This window comes from Vicugna pacos, chromosome 33 (genome assembly GCF_048564905.1).
Source record: "Vicugna pacos chromosome 33, VicPac4, whole genome shotgun sequence".
Taxonomy (NCBI): Eukaryota; Metazoa; Chordata; class Mammalia; order Artiodactyla; family Camelidae; genus Vicugna; species Vicugna pacos.
In genome coordinates, this window is record NC_133019.1 from 7,211,978 (window position 1) to 7,232,720 (window position 20,743).

At 38.5% G+C, this 20,743-nt stretch overlaps 2 protein-coding genes across 2 annotated transcripts; one reads left to right on the plus strand and one right to left on the minus strand.

Moving 5' to 3' along the window:
- Positions 1–3,119: 3,119 nt before the first annotated feature.
- Positions 3,120–4,136, minus strand: LOC102543235 (olfactory receptor 8A1). The gene has a single exon (XM_006209833.3). It carries the CDS (start codon positions 4,098–4,100, stop codon positions 3,171–3,173), a length of 930 nt encoding a protein of 309 aa, XP_006209895.1. The 5' UTR covers positions 4,101–4,136; the 3' UTR covers positions 3,120–3,170.
- Positions 4,137–12,372: 8,236 nt separating this feature from the next.
- On the plus strand, positions 12,373–13,312 carry LOC102542984 (olfactory receptor 8B12). The gene has a single exon (XM_006209832.3). The coding sequence runs from the start codon at positions 12,376–12,378 to the stop codon at positions 13,306–13,308; it is 933 nt and encodes a 310-aa protein (XP_006209894.2). The 5' UTR covers positions 12,373–12,375; the 3' UTR covers positions 13,309–13,312.
- The last annotated feature ends 7,431 nt before the right edge of the window (positions 13,313–20,743 follow it).

Genomic DNA, 20,743 nt, shown 5'->3' on the forward strand with positions numbered 1-20,743 from the left:
GAGAAGCATGAAATATGCACTCACATGATTTTCTTTTTTATGAAAAACACTGATAAAAAGGGAAAAGATATCCTGACAAAGCTGAAATAAAATTTGTCTCAACTTTAATGTGACTTTCCCTCAAAGAATGGTCTTCTGCATGTAAATCAGAATTCACTATAAAAAAGATGCTTTGTAAACTGTAATATGAGGGATACACACATCTTATCTCAACTGCGGGACTGGCCAGCAGTGGGGAGAAGCAGCAACTATGGGCCAACACACAGGCAAGGTCACCTCTCTGCACAGTAGTCATAGTAACTTTCTCTGACTTGGTGAGAGGTACTTGCCCTTGGCCCTTCTCTGGCTGTATCCCTCCCCAGGGGGTGAATGGATCCAAGGGGATGTGCACAGGCAAGGCCTTTACACCTCCTTCTGGACTTGGCTTCAGTGTTGGGATACAGAATTCCATGCCCAGATACACTGCACCTGCTTCTAAGGCTCTTCCCAAAGTCCAACACCCCAAAGTGAGACCACACAGCTAGCTGTTTGTACCCAGACCAAAGGATGGCCAGGGAATGGCTGTGTTCAGGGGTATGAATGGACTGGGACAAAGGGCAGAGTGGAAAGTGAACAGGCCAGGCTGTGGCTGTGGGCAGGGGGCTGGGGACCAGAGAGAGCCTTCCTGTATTGTATTGTATTGTATTGAATTGTATATTTTAATTGAAGTATAGTTGATGTATAATATATGTTAGGGGTGTACAAAACAGTGATCATAATTTTTAAAGGTTATACTCCATTCACAGTTATTACAAAATATTGGCCATATTCCCTGTGTCGTTCAATATATCCTTTTAGCTTATTTTAAACATAATCGTTTGTACCTCTTAATGCCCTATGCCTCTATCCTCCTCCCCTCTTCCCTCTCTCCACTGGTAACCGCCAGTTTGTTATGTGTTCTGGCATAAGACTCTTAGAATTCTGAAATTTCTAAATTTGAATGTGGCCTTGCAGCTAGTTGTAAAGATACACTCATCAGGGTAAGAAGAAGAAAATATTTAATGTTTTGTAAGCATAATTTTTAACTTCTAAATATTTAGAGAATCTCCCGGCCCTGCAATATTAAAAGTAAGCTGGCCTGTCTCCCTACCCAGCGGTTCAGTGGGAGCTCTGATCCAGGGCCTTGAGTGAGTTGATGGCATGCAACTGAGGGTGGAACAGGAAAAGGAAGTTTTATTTCTGTTTCCCTTCTTCACACTCCCTCCTTCCATGCATTTTATCTCTCTGGGTAACCGTTCTAACCTGTTCAATATGTGTTTTATTAATAATGGTTTTTTTCCTCTCTAAATGTGCTTTCTTTTCGGTTTGTGTCCATGTATGTCAAATATACACAAGTAATATTGAGTTTTATGTCTCATGATCTTTCTTTTCTCACACAGCACAGCAGCTCTTAGCTAGATTTCCTATAGCTAATCCTTTGCTTCTAACTGAGGCCATGTCTCCACTTCAATTTGCCTATTTAGTTACCTGGTGGTGGGTGTACAGAAACACCTTGCTTTATCTTGCACTTCTCTGAGTAGTCATTGGTTTGAACATCTCTTCCTGTGCTCAGTGGCACTTCAGGTTTTCTCTTCTGTCAACTGTTCCGTATACCAAGCCCATTTTCTCTGTTGCTGCTGAAGTTTCTAAAATATACTAGTTAGAAATCTTCTTCCATCCTGTGTTGTTTCTATTAACTCTATCCCTGGTGTCCTTTGCTGAATAAGAGCCCTAGTTTTTGATAGAATAAATACACCAGTTTATTTGGCTTTATGGGTTCCTCACCTTTAGATAAGAAAGAGATTTCCCTGCCTTTTCTTCTAAGTAGAGGGGACCCGTGGTGGTAGACCTTATCTCTTGCTGGAAAGGGCTCAGGAAAAAATAGGTAGAGGAGACACTTGGGAGTGGCTGTCTCAGCGGCCATTCCAGTCTCCTTCAACTCAGGTTAAAAAGCTACAAATGACATAACCCAGGTTCCCTTGCAGCTGGAGCCATGGATGTGAATGTTTCCACTAATGAAATGCTTTTGTGTGAGATTTGACAGGTGGAAGTGAGGTGGGTCTCAGGCTTCAGTAAACATCAGAATCGCCAGGGGACCCATTAAAACACAGATTGCTGGGCCCCACCCGGTAACTCCATAGATGTGGAGCAGGAACCTCAAATTTGCACTACTATCAACTTTCCAGGTGATGCTCAATCCCAGGGTCCAGTTGTTTGTTTACTAAACCGAGTTTCCACAGTACCGCTCTGTTGTGAGGTGTAATTGAAATAATGCACATAAAGCAGTTAGAAGAGCGGCCTGGCTCAGAGCAAGAATCCAAAACCATGTTAGTGGCTGGTATTACTGTCACTGTTACTAAGGAAATCACATCAAGGGGTCAGGTAGCTGTTCTTGGGCAGGAATAAGAAGAGAAGAATGAAAGAGAGGAGAGGAAAAGGTCTAGATGAGAAAGGCCCTTGGTGTCACCTCTTGGTGACGTGACACTCTCTGCCCCGTGTACCCCCGAGTGCAAAGAAGTAGGAACTGGGCTGAGTAACGCATTCTCTATAGAGAGTAGTAAAACAATGAATAACTTTCAAACTCAATGCTGAAAGTTTAAATTTTTCTTAATTGAATTATAGTTAACTTACAATATTATATTAGTTTTAAGTGTACAACAGTGATGCAATATTTTTACAATTTACTCCATTTAAAGTTCTTGTAAAGTAAGTCATATTTCCTTGTGCTGTACACTATATCCCATTTTTATTTATTTTATACATAGGAATTTGTACCTCTTAATTCCCTACCCCTATCTTGCCCCTCCCTACGTCCTTCTCCCTACTGGTAACCATTACTTTGTTCTCCGTAGTGAGTCCGTGAAAGTTTAAATTTATGTTAAATTACAAATAAGGTAGTACGGTCACCAAAGGGCTCAGGATAGAGAATGGATCCCAAATGAGAAAACACACGAACTCAAAATCAGCGGGTTTCAGACAGAAATGGGAGTAGAGAGCAGGAGGGAAGGAGAGGGAAGGAGGAAGGAGGCAGTCACCCAGCCAGGTAGAGAGGGGATTGTTTCCCATCTCCTAAGGGCAAGCATTCAGAGAGTTTCCCTCTGGTATTTATGACAACTTATTTTTAAAATTGAGAAAGGATAATAACGTTTGCATCACAACATTTTTCCCCTCAGAGTCTTCTGCATGGCAGCCTTGACCTCCTTGTTCCTCAAGCTGTAGATCAGGGGGTTGAGCATGGGGATCACTGTGGTGTAGAACACGGAGGCCACGTTCTCCTGGGCCAGGGAACTGGCCGTGGAGGGTTTCAAGTACATGAAGGCGGTAGTTCCATAGAACATCCCCACTGCTGCAAGGTGGGAGCTGCAGGTGTTGAAGGCTTTGGACCTTCCCTGTGTGGTGCTGATGTGGAGGATGCTGGACAGGATGAAGGCATAGGAAATAAGGACTGTTAAGCTGCTGACCACAATGTTGAATCCAGCCAAGAAGAAGACTGTCATCTCAATGTCACAGGTGCTGGAGCAGGAGAGCTTCATGAGGGGAAGGATGTCACAGAAGTAATGACTGATTAGGAGCTCACAATAGGGCAGTTTCAACATGAGGACAGTCTCTATGGTTGATCCAATGAGCCCCATGGCACAGACCCCAGACACCAGCAGGGAGCAGACTCGATGAGACATGATGTTGTTATAAAGCAAAGGTCTGCAGATGGCGACATAGCGATCATAAGCCATCGCTGTCAGCATGTAACACTCAGCAATGACAAACACAAGGAAGAAGTAGAGCTGGGACATGCACCCTGCATAGGAGATGGTGTTCTTCTCTGACACAAAGTTCACCAGCATTTTCGGGGTAATGACAGAGGAGTAGCAGAGATCCACGAGCGACAGACTGCTGAGGAAGAAGTACATGGGGGTGTGAAGCTGAGCATTCAGACAAATCAGTGTTATCATGCCCATGTTCCCTATCATGGTGACCAAGTAGATCCCAAGGAAGAGGAGGAAGAGGGGGAGCTGGAGCTCTGGCCGATTTGTTAAACCTCCAAGAATGAACTCTGTCACTGCAGAGTGATTTTCTGCAGCCATTCTCCTCTGGTGGGGAGTCCTGTGAAGAGGGGAGAGAAGAACTCCGTGAAAGGCTGCATCTTGTACTGCTTGGTGAAGCTAGTTTTCCGCATCTGAGGCCAGATGAGTGGTCCTGGGATCCTTCCTGATGGATGCTCTCCACTTCCTGCTGTTTGTTTTGGGAGGAGACCACACCCTGGGCATTTCAAGGATCCAGAGACGACAAGAAAAAGAGGAATGATCTGGAACTTTCATCATTTTCATGTTTCTCAAATATCCTAGAGCAGTGGTCCTTAACGTGAAGTCCCTGGACCAGTATCATGGGCATCACTTGAAGACATTAGGGATTCAAATTCTCAGGACTCACCCCAGACCTACCAATTCAGAAGTTCTGGGGACAGGGCCCAGCAATCTGTGTTTAATGCTGTCTCCAGGTGATGCTAATGCATGCTCAAGTTTGAGAACCTCAACCCTATAGGTAATAAGCAGGATAATTCACATTTTGTAGTTGGAGATGTATTTTGCATCAGAAACGAAATTTCCCTGTGGTCTGTTCAAGTTCTAATTATTCGCTAAATGTGAACATACGAGTATGTATCTCAGATTGATGCTGTGCCAGGGCGATAAGGTAGTTATTACCTGTATCATTGGGTTACAAGTCAATCTCTGTATCTGAACGATGAAGCAATTAGTAATATCAATTCCAAAGGTGGTTGTAAAAATAATAGGAGATACTGCATATTTACAAAAACTTTTTCAAGAACTCAATTCCTATAAACATGTGAGTCGTCATGAGGTGTCTGGAATTTGTTCTTAGTTTTGTACTGGACTTAGGCCCTAAGGCAGTGGCTCTCAACATTGGCTGTCTACTATAATCACCTGGATCATTTACCAAGTTTCCACAGGGGCTTTGATTTAATCTGTCTGTCGTGAAGCTTGGGCCCCGGCACATACTATAGTCCAGAGTAAGTACTCAATAGCTACTTTTATTGTTACTGTTCTTTTTCTTTTCAGATCATAATATCAAACCATGGCTCCATTATCTCCTTAATGATAAAGTACTCAAATCGTAGACTTGTACCTAAGAAGTGTGGAGAGTCATTGCTGGATATGACACTTACAGATATCCCTTCTTGACATGTATTTCTTAAGCTAAAAACTTTAAATTTGCACTATTTTATTTGCTTTCATATACAGATACTAACTTTGGTATCATGCTCTTCACAGGTCAAGCTCATTAACAACCCCTAGAAGAATCTGGTGTGAGGAGAAATGTGTCTGGAGTAGAATTTTTATTTCCATTTTCATACTGAGAAAACTGAAGTGCCAGATGCTAAGTGACTTGCCCAAGGCCTCCTGACTATCAACTGCTTTCTTCTGATCATGAGCTGCTTCCCTTGGCCCCAGGTGTGTAGCCTTGGACATCTGCACACCTACAGCTCTAAGCAATGTTGAGACTGAATGTGCTTTAGTGTCTCAGTTTGTGCATAGCATGTAAAGAAAAAGAAATGCTTATTATTTTCCTATTCTCTAGGAAATTGAAGTTCTAAAAGTTAAATAAGTTACCCAAAGTCATAAAACTAGCAAGACGCAGAACAGGGTCTAAAACCCAGGACTTTCTGACCTGCAGTCTGCTTTGTTTCCACTAAGCTATGCTGTTTTACTGTAGGTTATCTTGTGTGTAGCACTTTATTATTATTCAGTAAACTTAACTTACTGAATTTTTGGACGTAGAAGAGTAGACTTTATTGCTAATTTCAGATGCATTTAAAAAATTACCATGGTAGTATATGTACATTATTGAAAATCAGGAATACAAACAATTCCAAATAAAATACCATTTTTCTGCTCCTTGGAGACTAACAATGGTCATGATTATCCATTTAGATTTTTCAGTGCATCTTTATATTTACATGTGTATAAGAATTCATGTAGTTAAAAAAATTTTTTAATGTAGCATTTTACATTTTATTCCTATAATTATAACTCTAGTACTAATTATATTTCTTTTTCTAGGGGTAAGAGTCTTTAAGTTCTTAGGATGTGGTTTGAAGACAAGAAAATACGCATTGCATTGTAAACTTTACACGTTAAATTATTGGCGGTTAAATTGTTGACCTCATAATAACTGCTATCGCAAGTAGCTAAGATTTTTTTGAATATTATTTTCACTTATTACAAAGGAGAAACATTTCTTCTAGGTAACAACAGTAGGTTAGATATACCTTACATATGCCCTTCTACTCAAGTTCCACCTCTCAAAATAATAAGAAACATAGAAAATCCACCTTGAATATACCATTAGCAGACATAAAAGTGCTTTGCAGAGCAGTACAGAGTGAACACCATTCCCTTTGTACAGTGCAGATGGGAAAACCCTAGACAGCACTGATTGAAATATTTACTCCCATAATTATCTAATTGTATAAAATAGGAAAACATGACAGACGTATCTGATATCAGTTACTACAATTATTACCTCTAGTTCTACCAGTCCCTCAGAGGCTAGGCTTGCTGTGGATAAGAACACAGCACACACACACACACACACACACACAAAACCACTCAGAGATGAAGTAAGCATATGGTTGAAAACAGCCTGCATTAGAAATAGGAATTCATAGAGGAAATATTTTTGTCATACAATTGCTTTAAATTGTAATTAAGTACCTGTGCTGAGAAAAAATGGAACACGGTCTCCTGGAAATTTTAGGGTTGTCTGGTTTCAACAGTCAGGAAATAAATATCAGGAAGTGAGAGGGCCGTATAGATTTATATCTAGTCCTAAATTTACTCAAAGGAGCCGGCACCTTCATAAAAAATGTGTCACTGAGATTGGGAGACTTGGGGGGTCTGTTTATGTACTTATATATGTGGGCAGAACTTCTCCCGGGACGTGGCTCTTCAGAGACTGGAGTCCTTAGTAAGGAGCAATTAGAGTCTTGGTTTACATCTGTGCTGTGAATCACGTTTTGTCTCCCAGGTGTGTTAATTTTCCTTTACTATCCAGAGTCAGTTTGCAGCTTGGGACACATAGAGTCTAATGCCTCCATCATCATCACCATCATCATCATCAGGACCACCACCATGACCATCACCACCACAACCACCTCCATCATTACCAACAACATCATCAGCAGTCACTACCTTTATGGTTGTTACTCATCATCAGTTATTCCCCACTAGGCATAATCACCTGGAGAGACGAGAATTAATGGAAAGATGAGAACTAACATCACAAGCCTGAGAGCCACCCTTACAGAGTAGGCTGCTGAACAGATGACTTCACTAAGCACTTAAAGAAGAAAAAGCGGGACATAGGATGTTGGGAAAGGTGAAATACGGGGAGAGAGGAAAAGGAACAAGAGGCAAATGAGAGCTGCCTCTGTTAGACAGTAAGCTCCTCCAAGGCATGAACCAGATGTTTTTGGCCCTAAATCTAGAGTTTTAAATACTAAAAAATGTACAAATTAAAGGCAAATTGAACATTAAATGGAATGCTGTCCCATCTGAATTCTGTTTAGTGACCTTAATTTTATTCACTTTCTTAGGATTTGAGACCGTTTCAAATGAAGACCTAACAGCCACCTTCTTTTCTCTCCAGCCAGGATCTATGCCTCTTCTTGTTGGAATTTATGCCTGTTCTTGTTCTTCTGGGGTGTAGTGATAAACAATTCACCCAGTGCCATACTAGTGCTATCTGATGATCTACCACAACCCTAAAACATGGATGTAAAGACACTGTATACATGTTTATGTATCAGACATCCATTTACATTACATATTTTATATATATATACACACACACACACATATGTATATAATGTATCAATGTACATATATTAGACATGTGCTAGAAGTAACTAAAGCAAAGAAACCAAAAATAAGAGATTCAGATTTTGGAAAGGGGAAGGTTCTGTACCAAAATATATAGTCAAAATATTTCTTTTTTGTACTCTTTTCTGCTTGTGCTGGAGCAAGACATCTGTAAACTTGACTTTGGAGAAGCCATGGGTGAAATGCATTTACAATAAAATTTTCACAGCAATTGTCTCTGAAGTGACATTAACTCAGAGGAAGTTTTCCTGGTCCTGCGTCATACAGACAAGAGAGCTCTAAGGCTCCTAGAGAAAATTCAAGTTTTAATGAGTCCCTGCGGTCTTGTTTGCCTGCGGGTCCGTAGGAGAGTTTATGACAGTTAATTATTTTCCCCCATCTATAACTTATTTGTGGTGGGATTAAGATTAGGCTTTGGGATTCATAAGAGTCACTGTAGGATATAGCAAGATTCTAAGGGTAAATCCACAAATAAAACACCATGATTGTGAAGCATTGACCGAAAATGTCTCACAGAGGTAGCTAAGCAAGCAGACACTGATAAGTGCACACACGAAAACATAGTGACTGGTGCAATGATTATAGCTGGACTTGATAAGGGTTCTGCCTTTGTGGTGATTGCATAAACTTCTCATGAGAAGCCCTGATCAAAAACATAGCTTACCCACCTGTTCACTGAGGCCTGAGTTTCTCCAACTAGAGGTTTTTCCCTCTTTGGTAAAAATACCATAAATGACTTGAGGAAGAATTTTGCATATAGGTAACCACATACCAGCTCAATTAGTCTATGTACAAAGGATATTTTCAGATCCCTTTCTGAGAAATGATTTGAAAAGGGAATTTGAAGCAGCTGGTGCTAGCTATTTTAAGACCAGAAATGTGTGTGGACAGTGACCTTCACTGTGTGACCTGTGATATTATAAAAAGATCAGAAAGGTCTTTCAGTCTCTTTAACCTGTCACGAGGTACAAAACATCCTACGTTAGAGCCAGAGATTATGGTGAAGCTGTTCGCCTAAAGCACAGGACAATAATTCACTGGTCCATTAGAGTAGCTGATACATTAACAGCACACCACAGTCTTTTAAGTCTTTGCTCAAATGTCACCTTCACCCAATCTACCGTCCTATTTAAACATACAACCCACATCCCTTGCTGTGTTTTTTTTATAGCTCTTATTATCTTCTTAAATATTACATAAGCTAATTATTTATTGTGTGTCTTTTCCCTACTAGAGTAAAAACTCCATGAGCTCTGTCTTGTGCTTTATCTGCAGTTCCTAGAACAGTGCCAGACATGTAGTTTCTCAATTAATGTTTGTTGAATGGATCAATGAATGTTCTCTCTTATTCAAAGACTATTAGAGGTTACTCACTTGCTAATAATTGCCGTTAGGCTTAGGATTCTAAACTCTACTTTGTGTATTCCTGTTGCAATTTTCCAGACTAATTTCTTGTTTCTTTTCAAGATTAACCTCGGTATTACACGTGTCAACAGTATAAAATCAACCGACCTTATACATATGGGTCTATTTCTAGATGTTCTGCCTCATTATTTACTGGCCCTTATTTCACTGTTACACTGTTTTGATAACTGTAACTTTATGTAGTTCTTGGAGTCTTTTTTTTTCCTTCTAGTTTCATTGAGCCATAATTGACACAAAGCACTATATAAGTTTAAGGTAAATAGCATAATTATCTTTTTTGAAGGTTTTATATTTTATTTCTGTCAAGGTTGACAAAGCCACCTGCAATTGTATTTCTTTTTTTTAAATCTGTTTCTTTTTTCTTTTTTTAAAAAAATATTTTTTATTTTTTTCCTTTTCTAATTGAGATATGGTTAATGTACAACATTAGATGTTACAGGTGTACAATAGTGATTCACAATTTTTAAACGTTATACTCCATTTATAGTTATTATAAAATATTGGTTATAGTCTCTGTGCAATATATCCTGTTGTTTGTTTATTTGATACATACTGGTCCATATCTCTTAATTCCTCGCTTCTATATTACCCTTCACCTTCCCCTCTCCTCACTGGTAACTACTAGTTTGGTCTCAATATGTGTGTATCTGCTTCTGTTTTGTTATACTCACTAGTGGGTTGTATCTTTTAGATTCCACATATAAGTGATATTATACAGTATTTGTCTTTATCTTTCTGATATATTTCACTTAGCAAAGTACCCTCCAAGTTCATCCATGTTGCTGCAAATGGCAAAATTTCATTTTTTACGGCTGAGTGGTATTCCATTGTATATATATATATATATATATATATATACTACATCTTTATCCATTTACCTGTTGATGGACACTTAGGTGCTTCCATATTTATTTACAGATATGCAAAATGATTTACATATCATTATTTACAATTGCTGTATTTACAATGACAGCAATTGTAAATAATGCTGCTCTGAACATTGGAGTGCATGTATCTTTTCAAATAAGCATTTTTGAGGGTTTTTTTTTTTTTTTGGATATACACCCAGGAGTAGAATTGCTGGGTCATGTGGTAGTTTTATTTTTAGTTTTGTGGAAAATCTTCATACTGTTCTTCACAGTGGCTGCACCAATTTACATTCCCATCAACAGTGTAGGAGAGTTTCCTTTTCTCCACATCCTCACCAACGTATTTATTTGTGTTCTTTTTGATGACAGCCATTCTGACAGGTGTCAGGTAATATTTCATTGTGGTTTTGATATGAATTTCCTTGATGATTAGCCATGTTGAGCATCTTTTCATGTGCCTGTTGTCCATCTCCATGTCCTCTTTGGAACAATGTATATTCAGTTCTGCCCATTTTTAAATTGGGTTTATTTGTTTTCTTGATATTGAGTTGTATAAGCTGTTTATATATTTTGGATATAAACTCTTATCAGTCATATCATTTGCAAATATTTTTTTTCCCATTGAGCAGGCTGTCTTTTTGTTTTGTTGATGGTTTCCTTTGCAGTACAAAAGCTTTTAAGTTTAATTCGGTCCCATTTGTTTATCTTTGCTTTTGTTTGCTTTAGGAGACAGATCCAAAAGAATATTGCTACCATTTATATCAAAGAGTGTTTTGTCTATGTTTTCCTCTAGGAGTTTTATGTTTTCCAGTCTTACATTTAGGTCTTCAGTCCACTGTGAGTTTATTTTTGTTTATAGTGTTAGAAAATGTTCTAATTTCATTCTTTTACATGTAGTTGTCCAGTTTCACCAAAACCACTTTTTGAAGAGACTGTCTTTTCTCCATTGTATATTCTTGCCTCTTTTGTCATATTTTTGTCACAGTGCAATTATTCCTGGAATGAATTGAAATATGAATACATTATTGAGTGTCCTTTGGGAAATACCACGGTATAAACAAACATTTCCTGAGGAAATGGTCTTGAGGGAGTTTCTGTCTTAATAAACAAGTCACTGAGATCTGTAACCCTAATAAAACTCTACTCTCCTGTTATCCACTGGTCAGGAAAAGACACTGTCTCCTTCTGTGTAGCTAGAAGGGCTTTTGGGCAAATCAACAATTGGAAATCACGCTCTTCAATGCAGAAAGAGATGCAAGATAAATTAGAAGTTCTGATTCTTTGAACCAGACTGGGAAGAGAGAGTTCTGAGCTCAAAGCTGTCATCTTCTATTCACTATGGTCATTTTCCTTCCCAGGACAACTGTGGACAAGAGACAGCAGAACACAGCATTACAGCTCTTAACTAAAGGAAGGTAAGTGTCTGCCTGACCAGTCAGCCATGTAACATGTTGGTTACAAGTGCAAACTGCCCGACTTCATCTTCTGGCTGCAACTTGGTAGTTTGGGGACCTCTGCTAGTTACTCAACTCAGTTGTCTCATCTGCAAAAATGGGGATAATAATATTGTCACAGTCTTAGTACACAGTCTCATATAATAACCACTTAAACAAGTGCTTGCTTAAAAACATTTATCATTAACACTAAAGCCACTAGAGCTGGAAGATCTTGGAAAAGTGTGATCTGACCTTCTTGATTTGATAGCAGTGACCTAGAGGTAGGAGCTCTGAGAAGTCACAGTGTCTTCTCCAGTCAGGACTCTCTCCAGGGAAGAGGCCCAGGTTTCAGCAACTGAGGCAGGGGCAGGAGAGAGAAGGGCACAGAAAATGAACAGACAAATATTTAAAAGACAGCTGTCTTATTTTTGAATGACTTGGAATATGAATAAATACTGCTTTCTCTAGAAGCAGAGTTCTCACGCTGGAGGCAAAAAGTTTTGCCTCTTATTGTTCTCTGGAAGTTAAAGTCACTTGGGCTAGGGAGATAGATACACAGAAAAGAGTGAAAATCTTCCCTCCATATTAAAATTAAAATCTCTCTGTGGAATCTTGAGAGTCCATTCTCAAGAGTGGGGGAGGATGCTGGGAGGCTGCTGGTAGCGTTTCCATCTCTCTAAGTCATTCTCTTCTCTTTTCCGCCCTTCCCCGAACCGTCCCCAGAGGACAATGGCAGCCAAGAACTCCTCTGTGACAGAGTTCATCATCGCAGGCTTAACAGACCAGCCGCAACTCCAGACACCCCTCTTCTTCCTGTTTCTAGGTTTCTATGTGGTCACCGTGGTGGGGAACCTGGGCTTGATAACGCTGATTGGGTTAAACTCTCGCCTGCACACCCCCATGTACTTTTTCCTCTTCAACCTCTCCCTAATAGATTTCTGTTACTCCACTACCATCACCCCCAAAATGCTGATGAGTTTTGTCTCAGAGAAGAACATCATCTTGCACTCAGGGTGTATGACTCAGCTCTTTTTCTTCTGCTTCTTTGTTATCGCTGAGTCCTTCGTCCTGTCCGCGATGGCATATGATCGCTATGTTGCCATCTGTAACCCACTGGTGTACACGGTCACCATGTCTCCTAAGGTCTGTTTACTCCTTTTGTTGGGTGTTTATGTGATGGGGTTTTCAGGGGCCATAGCCCACACGGGAAGCCTAGCAAGTCTGACCTTCTGTGCCAACAACCTTGTCAATCATTTCATGTGTGATATCCTTCCCCTCCTTGAGCTCTCCTGCAACAGCACTTATGTGCACGAGCTGGTGGTCTTCATAGTTGTGGCCACTGACATCGGAATGCCCATTGTCACCATCTTCATCTCTTACGCTCTCATCCTCTGCAGCATTCTCCACGTTCCCTCCACTGAGGGCAGGTCCAAAGCTTTCAGTACGTGCAGCTCCCACATAATTGTGGTTTCTTTTTTCTTTGGTTCTGGGGCTTTCATGTATCTCAAGCCACCTTCTGTTTTGCCCCTTGACCAGGGGAAAGTGTCCTCCGTATTCTATACCATTGTGGTGCCCATGTTGAATCCACTGATCTATAGTTTGAGGAACAAGGATGTCAAAGTTGCCCTGAGGAAAACCTTGGGAAGAAAAATATTTTCTTGAGAAAAGAGTACTGTTTGAAGAAGGAGATGCAATGTGTTGTTTGTTAGTGTGTGTGTTTTTAATAAAGGATGCAAGTTCAAATTTTTCTCTCTCTTGTACAGAAAGAGAATTATAAGCCTTTATGTTTGGATGAGTCTTTAGTGAAGATCTATTTTCCCTGTCCCTTGACCCCCCTCGACTTAAGATTCCAAGATTATTTTATGCAAGTTTTTCTACAATCATAGATCAGTTAATCTTGAATGAGCTTTATCAACCATTTAATCAAATCTCATTTAATAAATACTGTAGACTTAGAAATATTACATATGTTTTCCAGGGCCACATAACTAACTGGTGCCACAACTAGGGTCGGAATCCAGGCCCTTGAATTCCAATCTACTTGATTTTACTTCATGCCATGTTTTCTTGTTTCATTTTGTTACTGCCCTTGCAGATTTCAATTTGAAAATATGCTATATTTGCATATTAAAGTCTGATTCTATTTATAGTAATTTAATGTAACTTTACAATAAATGATTCTTGAATATAACATCTTTTTTTTCCAAGAGAGTAGGGGACAAAAAATTTACTGAACTTGATCTTGGCCAAATGAAAAGAGAGTTGTGTTAAGATTGTGGTGTATGGGTGGCAAGAATGTAGGTCCCAGATAGCAGACAAAGCGTGGTAATTCCTGAAGTTATGTGTGGAAGCCAAGGGACCCAGCCTAGTGAATTAGAATTTCTGTAGGTTTAATGGTTATACAGATGCTGAGTGGAAAGTTTCATACGTTATTTCAAGACTAAGGGAGTCAGAATTTAGAATTTTTTTCCTAAGGGTTAGTTTGGGTGTTTTAGCTATGATGGAGAAATCTGTGGTTCAGGATAATCAACTAATGGTCTGTAAGTTCTTAAGGAAGAGTAAATAATTTGGGGGATCTAATTAGTTATAAAGGTAGTACCAAGTTACCGAGAAGAGGCCATTTCCACAGAATTTTAAGGCTCTGCAGATTGCACTGATCTTCATGAGAAGATACAAGCATTTGTGGGAAAGAGAAAATTCACCTTGACTGGTTTATACATCCACAACGTTGAGTAAAAAGGTACAGAATACATCAGAGTGCTTTGATCTCAATGACTTATTAGTAATAAAAGAAGGTTCTTTGGAAACGCATGTTAAGTACTGGGGAGCCACTTTGTCATATGAGCTTCTCTTTGGGAAGGTTCTCTTCTTCAGGGAAAAAGAAAACTTTGGATCAGTATCTAGTTTTGCCACTTAGTGTGACACAGATCAAAGCAGGTGAAGTTACAAAACTGAAAATATTGGGGGAAAATTTTTGCTTTAAGTCAGTATGGAATAAAGAAAAAGAACTGAATTCAGGAGACCTGTGGGACATGTGGGATGTGAGCACTTACTTATCAATAAATATTTTTTGAATTATACTTTTTCATCGATTTCTTCTTGTAGGTAAGTCACTTTAAGTTTTTTCTATTGTTGAAAATTAAAATTGTGTCAAGATCTCCAATGTTTTATTACCGTAAGTAATGCTATAATTATCACTTTGTGTTAAAATTTTTGTCTAGTAGAGATTCTTTTTTTTTAACATTTTTATTGAGTTATAGTCATTTTACAATGTTGTGTCAAATTCCAGTGTAGAGCACAATTTTTCAATTATACATGAACATACATATATTCATTGTCACATTTTTTTTTCACTGTGAGCTACCACAAGATCTTGTATATATTTCCCTGTGCTATACAGTATAATCTTGTTTATCTATTCTGTATTTTAAAATCCCAGTCTGTCCCTTCCCATCCCCTGCCCCTTGGCAACCACAAGTTTGTATTCTATGTCTACGAGTCTGTTTCTGTTTGGTATTTATGTTCATTTTTTAATTTTTTTTAGATTCCACATATGAGCGATCTCGTGGTATTTTTCCTTCTCTTTCTGGCTGACTTCACTTAGAACGACCTTCCCCAGGAGCATCCGTGTTGCTGCAATCGGAGAGATTCTTATTTTATTTTCATCATTTTTCTCATTTCAAAATATTTCCAAATTTCCCTATAATTTCTTCTTCTTTGACCCACTTGTTTCAGAAATATGTTTTTTAATCATTCTTTTCTCAGATATATTTTTGCTAAGTTGACAGGTGGTTGAGAGCTCCAGCCCTCTCTCTTCTCTTTGTTCTTCGATCATCCTAACTTGGATAATCCTAATGTCAATACCTCAAAGCACTTTTTACTCTTTAGCTTTTCCTTCATAAGTTTCTTTAATTCTATCATTTCTCCCAAAATCATGACCTCTTGACAAAAAAAACTTATCACCTATGTGACATCAAAGAGTCAGCTAATTCTTTTTTAAATGTCTGGTAGAACGCACCAGGGAAGCCATCTGGTCCTGGGCCTTTCTTTGCTGGCAGACTTGGTTTCTGATAGATCCTCTGTACTTTTGATCTATTCAGATTTTCTGTTTCTTCATGATTTACTCTTGGTAAGTTGTATATTTCTATGAATTTATCCATTCCTTCTAGGTTATCTAATTTGTTGGTATATAATTGTTCATGGAATATAATCTTTTGTATTTCTAAAGTGGTATCAACTGTAATGTCTCATTTTTCATTTTATTTATCTTTTCAAAAACCATATCCTGGTTTTATTGATCTTTACTATTGATTTTTCTGGTTTCCACTTCATTTATTTCTGCTCTGATCTTCATTATTTCTTTCCTTTTGCTAACTCTGTACTTGATTATTCTTTTTCTAGTTCAGTGTAAAGTTACCTTGTTTATTTTACAACTTTTTTCTTATTTATTTATTTTTAATTTTTTAAGCTTTTATTTGGTGGGAGGTTTATTTATTTATTAATTTATTAATGGAGGTACTGGGGATTGAATCCAGGACTTCATGCATGCTAAGCACACACTGAGCTATATCCTCCCCCTGTCACTTTTTTTTTAAATTGGAGTATAGTCAGTTTACAATGTTGTGTCAATTTGTGGTATACAGCATAATGTTTCAGTCATACATATACATACATATATCCTTTTCATATTCTTTTTCATTATCTTTTTTCTTAATGTAGGTATTTATCACTATAAATTTCCCTCATAGAACTGCTTTTGCTGTAGCCCATAAGTTTTGGTATTTTGTGCTTCTGTTTTGTTTGTCTCCAGATTTTTAAAAAATTTTCTTCCTTGACCCATCGATTTTTCAGCAGTCTGTCTAATTTCCACTTACTTGCGAGTTTCCCAGCTTCCCTCTTGTTATTGATTTCTAGTCTCACACCAGTGTAGATGGCAAAGATGCTTGGTATGATTTCAGTCTTTTTAAATTTCCTAATACTTGTGTATGACCTGTCATATGATGTATGGTGGAAAATGTTCTGTGTGCCCTTGAGAAGAATGTGTATTGTGCGACGGTATATTCCATCTATGCCTGTTAGGTTGATTTGGTCTAAAGCATAGTTCAAGTTTAACATTTCCTTATTGATTTTCTATCTGGGGGATCTCCCCCTTGTTGGAAGTGGGGTATCATAACCCTGTGTTCTTTCTGTGTTGTTGTCAATGATTTCCTTCAGATGTGTTAGTATTTCATTAACATATTCAGATGCTCCAACGTTTAGTGCCTCTGCTTTATGATTATCATGTCTTCTTGATGAATTGGCCCTTTACCATCATATAATGACCCTTTTTTGGTCCCCTGGGACCATTTGTAACTTAAAGTCTATTTTATTAGATATAAATGTAGATACTCTTGCTCTCTTTTGACTTCCTCTTGCATGGAATATCCTTTTCCATTCTTTCACTCTGAGCCCATGTGTGTCCTTAAAACCCAAGCGAGTCTCTTGTAGGTGGCATATAGTCGGGTTTTGTTTTTGTATCCATCCAGCCACTCTGCCTTTTGATTGGGGAATTTAATTCGTTTACATTAAGAGTAATTACTGACAGGTAAGGGCTTACTGATGCTAGCTTATTGTTCTCTGGCTGTTTGGCAGTTCTTTTGTACCTTTCCTCCTCCCTTGTTACCTTCCTTTTTGGATAATTTTCCTCCGTGGTATTGCTTTGATTCCCTTCTACTTATCTTTTGTGTATCTTTTAGGTCTTTTGCTTTGTGAGGCTACCACAAGGCCTACATAAAATATTTTATAGCTACAACAGTCTACCTCACACTGACAGCAACTAAAGTTCAATTGCATACAAAAACTCTACCCTTTTACTCTCCCCTCTATAACTTTTTGATGTCATAATTTACTTCATTTCATCTGTGTATCCATTAACAGTTATCGCAGCTATAGCTATTTTAATAATCTTGTTCTTTAACCTTTATACTAAAGTGGTTAAGACATCACCATATTACAGTATAAGCGTATTCTGAATTCGACTATATACTTACCTTGTAGATTTTCACGTTTTCATGTTACTAATTAGTGACTTCTTGTCAGCTTGAAAAACTCCCTTTAGCATTTCTTATAAAGCAGGTTCAGCAGTGATGAACTCCCTCAGCCTATAAGTGTAGCTGCAAATGCAAACCAACCACTCCAGGGTCCATACCCTTAACGACCCTATTCATCCAGCTCTCAAACTCTGGGCCACTATCCACTTGTCCAAATTATCCCAAATGCAGGCAACTGGGGGACAGCCCCTGTGTCCCAGAACCAGCTGAAATTATTCAAACTATCCAAGTCCTAAACCTGCTTATGCTTCCTGCCCATTCTTTCTTGCAGAAAACACAATAGAATCTCTTGTCGAGTTTCCTGCTCTTTCTGCCTCATGACCAATTCTGGTGCTTCCCTATGTGGCCTTCATGGTGTGGCATGCTCCCTTCTCCTGGGAACTGTGAATATAAAAAATTATTTTTTAAAAAAGAAATTATTTTTCTTTGGAGCAGTTTTAGGCTCATAGTAAAATTGAGCTGAAGGTACAGAGATTTCTCAGATATCTCTAGCTCCCTCACAGGCATAGCCTCCCCTATTATCAACATCCCCCATTGTACATTTGTTATAACTAATGAACCTACATTGATACATCATTTTCACCCAAACTCCATTGATTGTATTAGAGTTCACTCTTGGTGTGGTGCATTCTGTGGGTTTGGACAAATGTATAATGACATCTATACACCCTTATAATGTCATGCAGAGTAGTTTCACTGTCCTAAAAATCCGCCGTGCTCCACCTGTTGATTCCTCTCTTCCCCAGAACCCATGGCAACCACTGATCTCTCTAATGATCCATAGTTTTGTCTTTTCCAGATTGTCATAGAGCTGGCTTCTTTCACATAGTAATATGCATTTAAGTTTCCTCCATGTCTATTCATGGCTTGATAGCTTATTTCTTTTTAGCACTGCACAATAGTCTGTTATATGGATAGATCAGTTTGTGTATCCATTCACCACCTGAAGGACATTTTGGTTGCTTCCAAATTGTTTTGGGCAATTACGAATACAGTCGCTCTGTTTCACAACAATGTGCACATAGTTAACATCCCTGAACTATGTATTTGAAATAGTTAAGATGGGAAATTTTAAGTTATGTGCTTTTTTACCACAATAAAAAGTAAATAAAAAATAAACCAATATAGTGTTAAATAAAATATGTTCCTACCTCTTACCTTGACAAACTACTTTCACAACTCTGGAAGGCCTGATTAAAACAGAGGATCCTAAGATGTTTAAAGTTCTGTGACAAAAAGGTGGTAGCACAGGTAGATCCACCCTGGTTCCCAAGTGCCTTCCTGTGGGCCACAGCCTACTCCCTCTGCCTGTCACTCCTACCCCTCTTACAGTGTGAGGGGCCGACACATTTGCAAAGTATAAATACCTCCAGTCCATATACCCAGTTGCCATCCACATCCTTTGCATACAGCTTCTTCCTGACCACCCCTTGGAGTAAATGCACCAACAGTGTAGCCTGCTGTTGGAAGGATGGAGCCAGAGAAGAGGCTTGCATGGGCCCTGGAAGCTGAGGAGTCTTGCTCCAGGCCAAAACCTATGCATGATGTTTCAGGCCCGACCATAGGCAATTATGAAGGCTTTTCCTGGCAGGCATTATAGGGGAAAGCGCCAGTTGGGTGTAGCCCTCTAATGTGGAGAAAAGGAAATGCCCATCTCCAGCCCACTCTGGCCATCCTGTCCAGGCTTACATGGGTTCAATGGCGAATTCTACCGAATATTTAAAAAAATTATACCAATTCTCTGTAATTTCTCTAAGAAGACAGAGGAAGAGTGATTACTTCTTAGCACATTCTATGAGACCAGCATTACCCTAATACTAAAAGTAGACAAAGACAGTACAAGAAAAACAAACAAAAACTATAGTATAGAGACTAATGTCTTTCATGAACATAGATGCAAAAATTCTCAACAAAGTATTAGCAAATAGAATCCAACAACATATAGAAAAAATTATACACCATTACTAAGTGGGATTTTTCCAGTTATGCAAGGCTGGTTCAATATTCAAAAATTAATTAATATAATAACCACATAAACAGACTAAAGAAGAAAAATCATATAATCATATCAATGGATGCAGAAAAAGCATCTGACAAAGTCCAAAATCCATTCAGAATAGAAACTCTCAGTAAACTAAGACTAGGGAGGAACTTCCTCTGTTTGAAAAAGAACATCTACATACAACCTAAGGCTAATATCGTACTTAATGGTGAGAAACTTGAAGCTGTCACACTAAGATTAGGAACAAGGCAAGGATTCCCTCTCATGAGTGCTTTTCAATATAGTGTTGGTCCTAGTAATGCAGTAAGTCAAGAAAAGGAAATAAGAGGTATACAGATTGGGGAAGAAGAAATAAAACTGTTTTTGTTCACAGATAGCATAACAGTCTATGCAGAAAATCTGAAAGAATCAACAAGAAAACTCCTGGAACTCATAAGTGACTACAGCAAGGTTGAAGGATCTAAGGTAAACATACAAAAGTCAAGCACTTTCCTATATCAGCAAAGATGAAATAGAATTTGAAATTACAAACACAGTCCCATTTACATCAGCATTCCCCCCAAATGAAATAGTTAAGTATAAATCGAAAAAAAAATATGTAGAAGATCTGCATGAGGAAAACTACAAAATTCATGAAATAAGTTAAGGAAGAACCAAATAAATGGAGCTATTCCATGTTTGTGGACTGGAAGATTCAATATTGTCAAGATTTCGGTTCTTTTGAACTTAATCTATGGACTCAGTACAATTCCAGTCAAAGTTTCAATCAGCTTATTTTGTGGATATAGACAAACTGACCTAAAATTTATATGCAGAGGTAAAAGATTCAGAATAGCCAACATATAGTGAAGAACTAGAACTAAATTGAAAGTTGGAGAATTGACACTACTTGACATCAAGACTTACTATGAAGCCACAGTAATCAAGACAGTATGGTATTGGTGAAAGGACAGGCAAGTAGATCAATGGAACAGAACAGAGTTCCCAGAAACAGACCCACATGAAT

Bases quoted from the DNA above. Each gene is read 5' to 3' on its own strand.
- LOC102543235 (XM_006209833.3), bottom strand. From the start codon at position 4,100: ATGGCTGCAGAAAATCACTCTGCAGTGACAGAGTTCATTCTTGGAGGT.
- LOC102542984 (XM_006209832.3), top strand. From the start codon at position 12,376: ATGGCAGCCAAGAACTCCTCTGTGACAGAGTTCATCATCGCAGGCTTA.